The sequence below is a fragment of the Phlebotomus papatasi genome, chromosome 2, assembly GCF_024763615.1.
Source record: "Phlebotomus papatasi isolate M1 chromosome 2, Ppap_2.1, whole genome shotgun sequence".
Taxonomy (NCBI): Eukaryota; Metazoa; Arthropoda; class Insecta; order Diptera; family Psychodidae; genus Phlebotomus; species Phlebotomus papatasi.
Window position 1 is genome coordinate 79,593,353 of NC_077223.1, and position 13,576 is coordinate 79,606,928.

The window sequence follows — 13,576 nt, forward strand, 5'->3', positions numbered from 1 at the left end:
CTGATTAACTGATAAATCCGTGGGAAAAACAAGAGGATGGACACCCTCTCTCAGCTGAGTCACCAGCGGCATTGCCAATCTCGCATTCCACTGATCCCACGTCAATCCAGCTATCCTTGTGATGCTTAAATCTTCAGCTGATGCTTTATTTTGGCAATTTTTCATTTGTTTTTCAACACGGGATTGTTTTGTGTGTATTTTTCGTATGATTGTATTGTTTTTTTTTGGTTTTTCGTGCGAGGGATAAAACACAGAGAGGAAAAAAATAAAGAAAAAAAACCATTAATCAACAAAAATAAAATACATTTTAGAAAAAAAATATTTTACACAAATAAATAAAATTATATACTATAAATCCAAAGTGAAAAAAAAATACTAGGATCGATAATCAAGCGATATTACATTGAAGAGAGGAATTAGTAGAGAAGGCAAGCAAAAAAACTAAAAATCGAGAAGAAAAAAACTGTAGGGGAAGACTTTCAGGCTTCGCACACACTCTGGCTTCGAACACTTCATATTTTTCCCACATTCCTTTGATAAATCTGATCTTAAGTCACATATTTCCCGAAAAAATGTCAGATTCATTAAACAAATATGGAAAAAGTATAGTGTTTGAAGCCATAGTGTGTGCGAAGCCTGAAACCCTTCCCCTAGATAGGCTAAAAACAAGCATTTTGGATAGTGAAATTAACTAAAAATGGGGTTGAAAGAAATAGAAAAATAAATTATTTTAAACTAAAAGATGCAAAATAAATAATACGACACTCAAGTAAAAAATGTATTTCAGTATACAACAAAAAAATATTAAAAGCCAGTACATTTTTATTCTTTTGGGGTAAAATTCCTTCTTTCAGCAAGAGATAAACCAATTGGTGTTTGTTGTCTTTTTTGTTAATACTGTTGGTGTGATCATGATGATCGGTATTTGGGAATTTGGGTTTGTTCGTTTTTTTTTAATCAAAAAAAAAACAACAAATAAAATGTGGGAATGTAATACGGATTTTTTTGTTTGGTCCAAATCTAAATGATAAACAATTCCATCTTTAACAAAAAAAAAACGTTTTGAACACACAAAAATTATTCATTCACAAAATTAGGAACGTTTTTTGTTAATTACCGAAAGATCTTCATCATCTTCATCATTTTCACTAAAATCTCCTTGGTCGATCGCTTAAGTGATTATTTCCTTTCTTTTTTCCTGATCCTTCAGAGTCAAATTCCACATTTTCCCTTTTTTCAAAAACAGAAACTTCCTTTCGTCCAATTTGGAGTCGACCTAAAAAGAGAAATATGTTAGTAAGATGAAGAAAAAACATCCTAGATACTTACAGATGATCAAGGAATGGACTAATGGTGCTATTTCAATTCAAATTTACATATTTTTTTAGTACTTTACTGTTCTCAAGTGATTCTGCATTATCGACTTTGCGTTGGTTCCTGCCTCGACTATTTTCCCTAGTCTTCGTCGTGTTCTAAAAACGCCAATCAGTCATGACAGAAACCAACACGAGGAAAAGTCAACTATGTAGAAGCACTTAAGAACAGTAGTGTTAAAAAAATGTTCAGGAAAAGACTCCTCTTTTCAAAAAAAAAATGAACGTGTTTTTTTAGTACTTTACTGTTCTCAAGAGCTTCTACATTATCGACTTTTCTTTGCGTTGGTTCCTATCACGACTGTTTGGTGTTTTTAGAACACGACGAGGGCTGGGAATAACGGTCAAAACAGATACCATCACTTAGAAAAGTCGATAATGCAGAAGCACTTGAGAACAGTAAAATTCTAAAGAAAATCTTCAGGAGAAAGGTGTTCCCTTTTCAGAAAAATTAGCGTGCTTTTTAGCACTTCACTGTTCTCGAATACTTCAACATAACCGACTTTCATTGTGTTGGTTCCTGTCACGACTGTTTGGTGTTTTTAGAACACTACGAGGACTCGGAAAAACGGTCAAAACAGATACCATCACTAAGAAAAGTCGATAATGCAGAAGCACTTGAGAACAGAGAGCAGTAAAGTACTAAAGAAAATATTCAGGAGAAAGGTGTTCCCTTTTCAGAAGAATTAACGTGATTTTTAGCACTTCACTGTTCTCGAATACTTCAACATAACCGACTTTTTTTTTGGATTGGTTCCTGCCACGACTGCTTAGTAGTTCTAGAATGCGATGGTGACTGGAGAAAACAGCTGAGACAGAAACGAAATGCAAAGAAAGGTCGATAATACAGAAGCACCTGAGAAAACTCAAGTGCTAAAAAAAATGTAATTTTTTCTGAAATGGGAAGACCTTCCTCTTGAACATTTTTTGACCACTTTACTGTTCGTAAGTGCTTCTACATTATTGACTTTTCTTTGTATTGGTTCATATCACGATTGTTTTGGTGGTTTTTAGAACACGGCGAGGACTGGAGAAAACAGTTGAGACAGTCACCAACATAAAGAAAAGTCGATAATGCAGAAGCATTTAAGAACAGTAAAGTACTAAAAAAACACGTTCATTTTATTTTTGAAAAGGGGAGTTCTTTTTCCTGAACACTTTTTTAACACTTTACTGTTCTTAAGTGTTTCTACATAGTCGACTTTTCCTCGTGTTGGTTCCTGTCACGACTGTTTGGTGGTTTTAGGACACGGCGAGAACTGGAGAAAACAGTCGAGGCAGGAACCAACATAAAGAAAAGTCGATAATGCAGAAGCACTTAAGAACAGTAGAGTACTAAAAAGAACATGTTCATTTCTCACTGGAACAGCACCATAACTCATCTCTTCTGCCTTCCAAAGCTTCGACGAAAAATCCATCGGCGACCTAAAAATAGTTAAAAATATTAGTAAAAATATTTAAAAGATCCCTCTTAACAAAAAATCTCGCCATCCTTTCCCGGGTCCTGCGAAAGATAAAAATAGAAAGCAAAAGAATGAGTAAAAATTAAAACAATGCCTTATGATCAATCCCATTTGTTTCTCTTTTTTTTGTTCAAAAAGTTTATTCAACATTCATTATATTGAGTTATAATATATATTGTTTATATTATATTTTGAATCATACTTTCAAAATTCAATTTTTTGTTCTCTTAAAATCTATATTTTCCTTAAATTCTAGGCAATTTTTATTTTTATCTTTGCTTACAAACTAATCTTGTTTTTTTCATTAAAATATGAATTTTTTTCTTTGATATAATGAAAGTGATTTTTTTTTGTATCTTTATGAAGTTAGTAAAAAGTTATATTTCTCACTTTTCGCATTCAGTAGAGTCAATTTGAAAAAAAAAATTACTAAACACTAATATTACTCACTAAAATAAGTGTTAATGATATAATAGTAAGATTTTTATTAAAAAAAATTAAATAGTTGCATAATTCTCTCTTCAAGTCCACAAGAAAAAAAAACAAAAGAGAATTTATTGTATTGACTGTTTTCATTGAAAATGAAACACCTAAAAAGAAATCCTACGTGATAAATGATTAAGACTTTGTGTACTTAAAACGCCTAGAAAAAAAACTCCATTAGAGATTGTTGTGAAAATTAAAAACTATCTGCATTATTTAAAAACAAATATTAAGCATGTAATTATAAATTCTTTTAAAATTTGTATGCAAAATTTTATTACCAAGAAAATCTTTTCTGTCTCCTAAATCACTACATGCAATAATGCCTTAAAAATCTATTGAAAACTATAGGCTTCTATGTTGTGGAGGTTTTTTTTCATTGAAAATAAAATTATTATTATTGTTTCTTTCTAAAAGGACTGGAACTTTCTTTTTTTTGTTGTTGAAGAAAAAACTACTTCCTTGACAAAAAGATTTATAAATTGATGCTAGAAAAGAGGTTTGTGTAAATTGCTAGAAAGGACGAAATACTTAGATACTAATTACAGCAATAAACTGAATTATAATTTTTCTTGTTTAGATAATTATTGGCAAATGAGACAAAGAGTCTTAAAAGAGCTTTTAAATAAGTCCTACAATAGTGGAACTTCGAAAAAAAAATGGCCATTGGAGCTGAAATTTTATTCAACCTAGTCATTTTGATCAGACTTACTGAATACATTCAGTGGTTTTTTTGCAGAATTTACACCATAACCTAAAATATGAACACTGGTGTCAGAAATGGGGTTTCAAGAGCTTTCCCTGGGGTCCCAAAATCCATCAAGTTGCCTTACTCTCTTGCAAAATCTTGAATTTTTTAAGTGTTTGTCTGTTCATAAATAAAAACATGATTACAAAATAAAAGTTACAATACACACGGCATTATGTCGCTTTTACAATAACTTTTGTTTTGTAAGCAAGTTTTCGAAATTGTCTATGAGAGTGAGCGAGATGACTATAGCTATGTCTCACTCACTCTTGCTGAAATGTCAAACATACGTTTCCAAAAAAAAACCAAAATAATAATTTAATAAAAGAGAGAAACAAAAACTAAACTTCTCCTTTGCTCAAAAAAAATTGAAAAAAATGTTAATTTGTAGTAAATATTTTGAGAATCAAAACATAATTTTGCATTTAAAATTTAATAAATCTCAACCTAAAATCTTTAAAAAAAAAAAAAAAAAAACTAAAGGTGTCAATTAAGTTTTAAATGCAAAACTCTGTTTCAAGTCGTCAATACTAACCATAGAAACTGTCCATAACTCTAACCTCAAACTACATATTTGAGGTTAGAGTTTGTAAAGTTTCTAGGGTTTAAAATACTTGCTTTTTATCCTGAGCTAAATTGCTTTATTTGACTTTTAAATATAAGCAGAATAAAAAAACAAGTTTCTTAATGTTTCCCAGTATTTTATACAGCTATTTTGACGTTTTTGAGGTTATATTTAAAATTAATTTTAGGTAAAAAAAAATACTAAGAAGTTTTTTTTACTTTTTCGTTAGGCAGATTTCAATCGAATATATTATTTCTTTCGTAAAGGAATGGAATTATTAATTCCATTCTCTAAAGTGCGCACAAACGGGTTTAGTAGAGCTCACACTCTGTATTGCAATTGTACCGGGTTCAAATTCTCTTAAAGGGTATCAGAATTTTCTAACATAAAGGTATTCAAATGGCATCCAGTTGGATTCACTGCACTTAATCCCAAACCTATATAAAAATACAATAATAAATGTAGAAAAATCTCGTTAGAGGAACGTTCCTCTTTGAGATATCGTCGGTTGCATCAACCGTTTTCGTATCTGCATTTGTTTTGTATCTGCATTTGGTGCAAGGTACAACACAGACGTCGGCTTTTGCGTGAAATATTGACAGAAAAGAAATGAAGATACGACAGCGATCGATGCAACCGACGATAATCCGCTTTATTATTATTTTTCCCTAAGAAATATGGTAATTTAAGACCCCTCAACTCTGGAATAATGGGGATCCCAATGGCGCAACAGGCAAGACCGTTAGTCTTGGGTGGATGAGATCTCTGACTCGACTCTCAAAGTCGTGAGTTCGAGTCCCTATCACGACTGTTTGGTGTTTTTAGAATACTACGAGGCCTGGGAAAAACGGTCAAAACAGATACCATCACTAAGAAAAGTCGATAATGCAGAAGCACTTCAGAACAGTTAAGTGCTAAAGAAAATGTTCAGGAAAAAGGTGTTCCTTTTCAGAAAAATTAACATACTTTTTAGCATTTCACTGTTCTCGAATGCTTCAACATAACCGACTTTCATTGTGTTGGTTCCTGTCATGACTGTGTGGTGTTTTTAGAACACGGCAAGGACTGGGAAAAGCAGTCAAAACAGGAACCATCACTAAGAAAAGTGAGTAATAAAGAAACACTTGAGAACAGTAAAGTACTAAAAAAAAATATGTTCGTTTTTCTGAAAAGGGGAGACTTTTCTTCTGAACATTTTTTAAAGATTTAATAAAACTCTGGAATAACAGGATGAGCATTCTATCACTGAGAGAAATCCGAAAAAGTTAAAATAACATTCCGGAAATGTTTATTTTACCCTGCAGTATTGATCCGAAATCGGTGTAAATATTACCCTTATTAGGTGTATTAGGGGTTAAAGTTACCCTTTTTCATGTTATTTTGACCCTCAAAACAGGTGTAAAATTAACATTAAAAAATGTTGATATATTTTTACACCTAAAAAGTGTCAGTTATGAGGAAAAAAAAGTTAATCGCACCTCAGTTTTTTTCTAAGTGATTAGTTCCGTCACAAAAGTTGTCAACAAATTCTAACCTCAATCAAGTTAAAATTTGCTAAGTTTTTACAGTTGAAATACAGTGCTGTTAAGCAAAAGTTAATGCATAAGTGAAAATTTATGTACTTTAACGTTCTTAGATTCAAAGTTCTATTTTGAGATTAAGATATCATTAACCTTACTCTTAAAACAGCCTCTGGACTGAATAATAGCAATCATATTAATGTTAAGACTTGTTATTCACATCAGGAATTTTATAAACATTTTTGCAAAATGGAACAAATTGTGCGAACTCTAGAGCTGCACAAAATGTTTTGTTTTTTTTTTTTTTGAAAATAAGGTGGATAAATAAAATATAGCTGTAGTGATTTCGCTCTTAAATTTCACACACTAAGCTTTAATACCATGTTTACAAAACAAAAGACACTGTATGAACCTCATAATGACCAACGCTCAATCGCTCTTTTATTGTAAACATATTTTTGACATTTCAGTGTGAGTGAGATCTAGATCTAGTCATCTCTTTCAATCTTATAGAAAATTCTGAAAACATGTTTACAAAATAAAAGTTATTACGCGTAGGGCATACAGCTACACAGTAAAATTAGTTTTGCAATCACGTGTTAAGCATTTTAAGGAAAGTAAACGAAAAATAGCTCCAAGCATATCGTGTACTGTTATGAGCAGTGCACAGTAACTTTTGTTTGTAAACATGTTTTGAAAATTTCCCATGAGAATGAGCAAGATGACTAGATCTTAATCTCACTCACTCTCATTAAAATGTCAAAAACATTATTACTAAATAAAAGTTATTGTGCGTTGGGCATTATACGACATTTGAAAAACATGTTCCCAAAACAGATGAAACTGTGCAAACCCCATGAGGTGTACAAAAGGACTAGTTTTGTAAATATGTTTTGGAAAAGTCAAGGAGAGTAAGCAGAAAAAAGCTCTATTCCGCAAAAATTTGTTAAGCGGACATAAGGATCTTATGAAAATTTTGTTGTTTACCAATTTGACAAAACTTTTTCTTAGATTTTACATAGAAAATCATCCTTTTGATAACTTTTTAACAAGATCCAGTTGACCTTAAATTTGACAAATTTTCGTGTTAATTTGCCAAAAGTGATTTTTAGAATAGGAGTCTGATGTCTTCACATACGAAGTTTGAAAAGTATGATTACAAACCAGAATTAACTGTGCGAACTTCAATATGAGTTGCACAGTGATTTGTAAACATTAATAATAATAATAATATTGCTGGCACAACATTCCATGAAGGAACAAAGCCTTCCCGCAAGGGGATTTCTAGACATGGATTATCATTTTTTCTTGTACGGGATGTGGTTGTCAGTCCCATGCCCGTGGAGTCAAGTGCATTGAAGTTCACTGGATGTAATCTGAACACCTTTAACGCCAGAAAAAATCCTGGTGACCTAAAGAGGATTCGAACCCGGAACACTTGCATCATAGAGCGAGTGCTCTACCACTTGACCCATCATTGAGAAAAAAACGGGGGTGTGATTAACTTTTTTTCCTCATAACTTTAACACTTTTTAGGTTTAAAAATATATCAACATTTTTAATGTTAATTTTACACCTTTTCAAGGGTAAAATTGAAATGAAAAAAGGTAACTTTAACCCCCAATGCACCTAAAAAGCATAATATTTACACAGATTTCGGATCAAAACTGCAGGGTAAAATAAACATTTCCGGAATGTTATTTTAACTTTTTCGGATTTCTCTCAGTGATTGAGTGCCCTTTCTAAACATTAATATGTTTTTGTGAATTATTGATAAGTAAGCGAGATATTTTCTAGTCACCTCGCTCCCTCACTGAGAGAAATCCGAAAAAAATAAAATAACATTCCGGAAATGTTAATTTTACCCTGCATAATTGATCCGAAGTCGGTGTAAATATTATGTTTTTTGGTGTATTATGGGTTAAAATTACCCTTTTTCACGTTAATTTTACCCTTAAAAAGGTGTAAAATTTACATTAAAAAATGTTGATATATTTTTACATCTAAAAAGTATTAAAGTTACGAGGAAATGAAGTTAATCGCACCCCTTTTTTCTCAGTGCTCTCGTATGAAATATCAAAAATTTGTTTACAAAACAGACAAATGACTTGATTGTAAACATTTTTTTTTATTTCAAAGAGAGTTATGCCTAGCACACAATAACTTTTGTTCTGTAAACATGTCTTTGGAATTTTAAAGAGAGTGAGTGAGATCTAGATATAATCGTCTCGCTCACTCTTACAAAAAATCTTGAAAACATGTTTACAAACAAAAATTATTGTGCGTCGGGCATAACTTTTATTTTGTAAATATGTTTTGACATATCAATGAGAGTGAGTGAGCTTTAGATCTATTCATCTCGCATACTCTTATTGTGCGCTGGGTATCAGCAGGAAGTAGAGCTCTAGGAATCTGATGGCTTTACTTCCATAGTTTCAAAAGTATGTTTACAAAACAGAATGAACTGTGAAAACCTCATTGTGACTTTCACAGTGTTTTGTAAACACTGATTTGTTTTGTAAATATATTTTTGACAATTCATTAGGAGTGAGCGAGATATTTTCGAGTGATCTCGCTCCCTCTCGTATGAAATATCAAAAATTGTTTACAAAACAGACAAATGACTTGATTGTAAACATTTTTTTTTAATTCAAAGAGAGTTATGCCCAACGCACAATAACATTTGTAAACTTGTCTTCAAAATTTTCCTGTGAGAGTGAATGAAACATAGATCTAGTCATCTCGCTCTCTTTTATAGGAAATTTTGAAAACATGTTTATAAAACAAAAGTTATTGTGCGTTGGGTATTATGCCTAGCACACAATAACTTTTGTTCTGTAAACATGTCTTTGAAATTTCAAAGAGAGTGAGTGAGAACTAGATCTAGTCATCTCGCTCAGTCTTATAGGGAAATTTTGAAAACCTGTTTTCAAAACAAAAGTTATTGTGCGCTGTGTATCAGCAGGAAGTAGCTCTAGGAATCTGATGGCTTTACTTCCGTAGTTTCAAAAGTATGTTTACAAAACAGAATGAACTGTGAAAACCTCATTAAGACTTTCACAGTGTTTTGTAAACACTGATTTGTTTTGTAAATATATTTTTGACAATTCATAAGGAGTGAGCGAGATCTTTTCTAGTCATCTCGCTCCCTCTCATGTGAAATCTCAAAAACATGTTTACAAAACAGAAGAATCTGTGCGAACCCCATAAGAAATTGCGGAGTATTTGAATAAATCCAAGTCGATAGCCTTTTTTGACGAAGTCCCACTGAAAATAAATGTATTGAGAAAATTATTCATTCTTTGTATATTAAATTCAATGCGACAAAAATAAAGCTACTTTCTAAAGAGAATTGTATGTTTCTTAGACATTAAAATTTTTTGTTTTTTTTTTGTAACTTTTCTTTTTTCCTTTCATTTGTTATGAAATAAAGTTTAGGGGAAGGACAAAAGGAGTATAGAGATGAAAATCATCAAGTACAAAATATAAGGATGAGAGTGCCATAATTTCTACAGCGAAGCATACACCCACAAAACACTCTTCTACATCGATCTATGCTTTCGTCGTGTCTCCAACTGTGGCATATCCGCATGATGTTTCCGTATATGAACACCCAGATTGCCCCTCTGTTTCGCCCTGTAGGCACAGTGTGGACATTGATGCATCGGCTCCTTGCCGCCACACTCTACATTCTCATGGCGACGCAGTGTGGACTTCCACCTGTATTTCTTGCCACAGTGACGACAGATATACTGTCGTCCAACATCATCATTGGAGTCACTTTGGGAAAATTCATAGTTTTGCAGGGAGCGTCCCTCAATGAATGCAAATTTGGTATCATCGGCCGAGCGACTCTCATAATTTGAGTCAGCACGGGTCTGTTCGCGATCCATGCTATCGGTGGAATCTGAGAAGACCATTTGTGTACCATCGGGCAATTCAATATCGTCAATTTCATAATTTGACAAATCCCCCATGATACTTGACTGGAGATCCTCATTGATCGTCGATGATTTATTGGAATTTGGTGCAATAATTATTGAGGCGGGTACTTTGGCAATTTCAGTCTCGATCACACTCAATGTCGATCCACCCCCACCAACACTCGGTGTATTGGTAAATGTCGTATTACCAGAACTAGCAGTCACCCCAATATTTGGTGTTGTACTTACTACCGATGCCGCCTCACCAAATTGCTTCCCATACTTGCGCGATAGCGAAAAGTTCAGCAATTCAAATTTATTGAGTGTCTTATGCAATGCCACCGGAACTGGCTGTTTCATCGAGTACTTTATCCTTGGGTGATTCTTTGTTGCCACTTTGGGCGGTGCTGTGACAACAGACGTAGCCACAGCTGTCGTCACTGCTGCTGCTGCTGCTGCTGCTGGCTTAGACACCTTCTGCAGCTGTTCCTGCAAAGCTCTTTTTGCATCTGCAAAAAAAGAAGACAGAAGATGTCACACGGACCTCGTTAATACCAGATTCCATCATCAATAAAGCACCCAAAAAGAGCAAAAAAAAATGCACTACTTCTCACAGCAAATCAAATTCAGAAAGACCCCAACAGAATTCATTAGAATCCTGCGAGTCTCTCTTGTATATAATTGTTTTCAGGTTGCAAACAAAATACAAATTCTTAAAAGATAGAAAGTTAAATCATTTTGTAAAGAAAAATCAATATAGGGTGCTATTAGAAATAAGATAAAATATATCTCAAAAATTATTTAAAACTCTTGCATGCTACTAACAAATCAATATAAAGGCTAAAAGGGCTAAAAAATATAGTTTAAAGGCATTGTCTTTTTTTCAAAAATAACCATTACACTTGGGATAATTCAAAGTCATTTCAAGGTCAAATAGATATTAACCAATGGGAAATGATTATTTCCAAGATAGCTGCATGTTCCTTGTTTCTAATTGGCTGATTTCTTTCCCCTTATTGAAATGCCATTACTGTTTAATACTGTGTATGTCCATATTTGCCCATTTTTTTCTACAAAAGCATAGGAAATTTGCTCCAATATGGACATAAATTTCTCTAGTGAGTAATGTCCTCTACACAGTAGAGAAATTTATGTCCATATTGAAAAGTTTCCTCTACACAAGTGTAGGGAATTCGCTTCAATATGGACATAAATTTCTCTAGTGTGCAGAGTCCATAAAGGTCATAAAATTGAACAACTAGTCCTTAATTACTCGTTTGTCTGTTACTTGTTTGTCCTTCGAGAAACCGTAATCCTAGTAGGGTGGAGTGTACACTTATGGATGTTATACACTTAAGGACAGCGTGCAAAAATCTTAAGTTCTTACGTAAAACAGATTTTGAAAAGTTATAAAATTATTAATTTATGATGTAATTAACAATTCTTTTGACTTTTAAAATTCTGTTTAATGTAATAACTTAAGATTTTTGTGTTGTCCATAAGTGTGTATAACATCCATAAGTGTAGACTCCACCCTACAGCTAGGGTAATTTTCATTTAAAGAAGGTATTGAGAGTGCATTCAGAGACGTTCCCATGGTAAGATTCCGAATCTACTATGTGCGTTGTGAAGTCAGAAAATATTGTCTTAGCAAGAAATTATGTAGGGTAAGTGTGCCAAATTCCGGCCAGCTTGCAATTGCGGCCACCTTTTTTGTTCCTCGAATTTCCAAGAATTTTTAGTTTTTACATACTCTAGAGATTATACAATGCAAAAGAATAACAAAAAATGTAGCTTCGCCAAACGAGATGACGTGAAAAAGACATTGGAATAATTCCCGAAGGGCAAGTAACTATGAGAATGAAGGTGGCCGAAATAGGGCACCAAAGCTATGTCTATATTTTTATTCATTTTAAAATGTATTATGATTTTAGAGTAAATAAAGACGATAAACTTTCTACAAGGGTCTAAGCAACACTCCTTAAGTAAAAGGAATAAAAAAATCAATTTCTATTAAAGATATTAACATTTAAAACTTGAGACTTTGGCGCTTGCATGCAACTATGCCGAAATTTGGCACACTTATCCTAACGTTTTCTAAAATTTCTAAGATTTCTCATAAAATCTTCTGAGATTTTTACAATTTTCTCAATCGCCTGGTTTACAGAAATTAATTACCAGCAAAATATTTCCCTCAAGATTCCAATTCTATTTCATATCAACTTAGGTACTCAAAAATGAGTAGATAAAAGCGCGCTGCTTTCGGATGACTTATAAGCTACGAACAATTATTTTTTTTCAATATTTTTAATTAATTTGATCCATTACATTAATAATATTTTATAAGCTAGTCCAATGCCTCAAATTTCTTTAAGTGTCACAGCTCAAATCTCTTGGGGGAATTGAAAAAAAAGAGTTGTCCGAAGCCTGAGTCGTCCGAATATGCTAGAGAAAAAACGCGCTATGTTCAGACAGCTCCAAGCTTCGGACAACTCATTTTCTTTTTTCTATGTGATTAATGCATTTGATCCATGGCTCTTTGCAATAAATTTGAGGCAGTGGACTAGCTATTAAAATAAAATATTATTATGGTTTACATTCACATAAACATATTGAAAAAAAATCGTTGTTGAAAGATTGAGTCATGCGATAGTAGCGTGCTTTCCCCTATCCATAATCTCCTTTTGGATACTCAGAGTTTCAAAAGATGCGATCAAAAGTTTATCAAAAAAATATTCTTCAAAGCACAAGTTTTGCCAAATATAGAGAAAGACATCTTTCTGACAAACTTTTTACGAACAGCGTTACAAACCTTTTGATCCCGATTCAATTAGCAAATTAAATCATTGAACATCATTTGCAAATAACAAAATAAAATATTTATATAGGGGCCAATCCATCTCTAAACGCACAAAAAATCGAAAATCGCTCCTTCATGGTCGTGCGCAGATATTGGCCCAGATGTATAATATTTGTCAAAAATTTGTCGAATTTTATTTCAAAAATCTTAACATTTGACATTTTAATAAGAATGAGTAATGGCCTCTACACACTAGAGAAATTTTATGTCTATATTGAAGACTTTTTCCTACATAAGCGTAAGGAATTTCCTTCAATATGGACATAAATTTCTCTAGTGTGTAGAGGCCATAAGGAATTCTAAATTCACGTTTATAAAAGTTATTCTGCGCAGATCATAAAAGAATTGTTAAAAACGTATTTAGAAATTAAAAATTGTTTTCTTTAGTTGAAAAACTGGTACAGTAGACTCTCTCTCAATTGAGCATTTGGGGCAAAATGTCATCCGGTTTATCGATAGATTTGGGCATCAAATGACATTTCAAGCTTTTTGACATCACGGTGCTTGTCTGTTGGATCTAACCGGCTATTGCCAGACCTAGAGACCAAATGGTTCAAGATAGTAACTTGGGACCTTCAAAGAACCCTCCTAATGCCTACCTGAGGACCCTGAAAAACTTCAGGGATAATATAATACTCTAA

General features: G+C 32.9%; 1 protein-coding gene across 15 annotated transcripts in view; it reads right to left on the reverse strand.

Annotated features, from left to right (window-relative positions):
* LOC129804580 (longitudinals lacking protein, isoforms F/I/K/T-like) overlaps positions 1–13,576 on the reverse strand; it is a 150,251-nt gene that overhangs the window by 79,316 nt on the left and 57,359 nt on the right. For 9 of the 15 annotated variants that reach the window (XM_055852016.1, XM_055852011.1, XM_055852013.1 and 6 more), the window contains one exon: positions 9,435–10,584. The exons of the other annotated variants lie outside the window; for them this stretch is intronic. In XM_055852016.1, coding sequence (XP_055707991.1) covers positions 9,695–10,584 — 890 coding nt within the window. In that variant the 3' untranslated portion in view covers positions 9,435–9,694. Of the gene's footprint in view, positions 1–9,434; positions 10,585–13,576 lie in introns of those variants that run through there. 15 annotated transcript variants of the gene reach the window in all.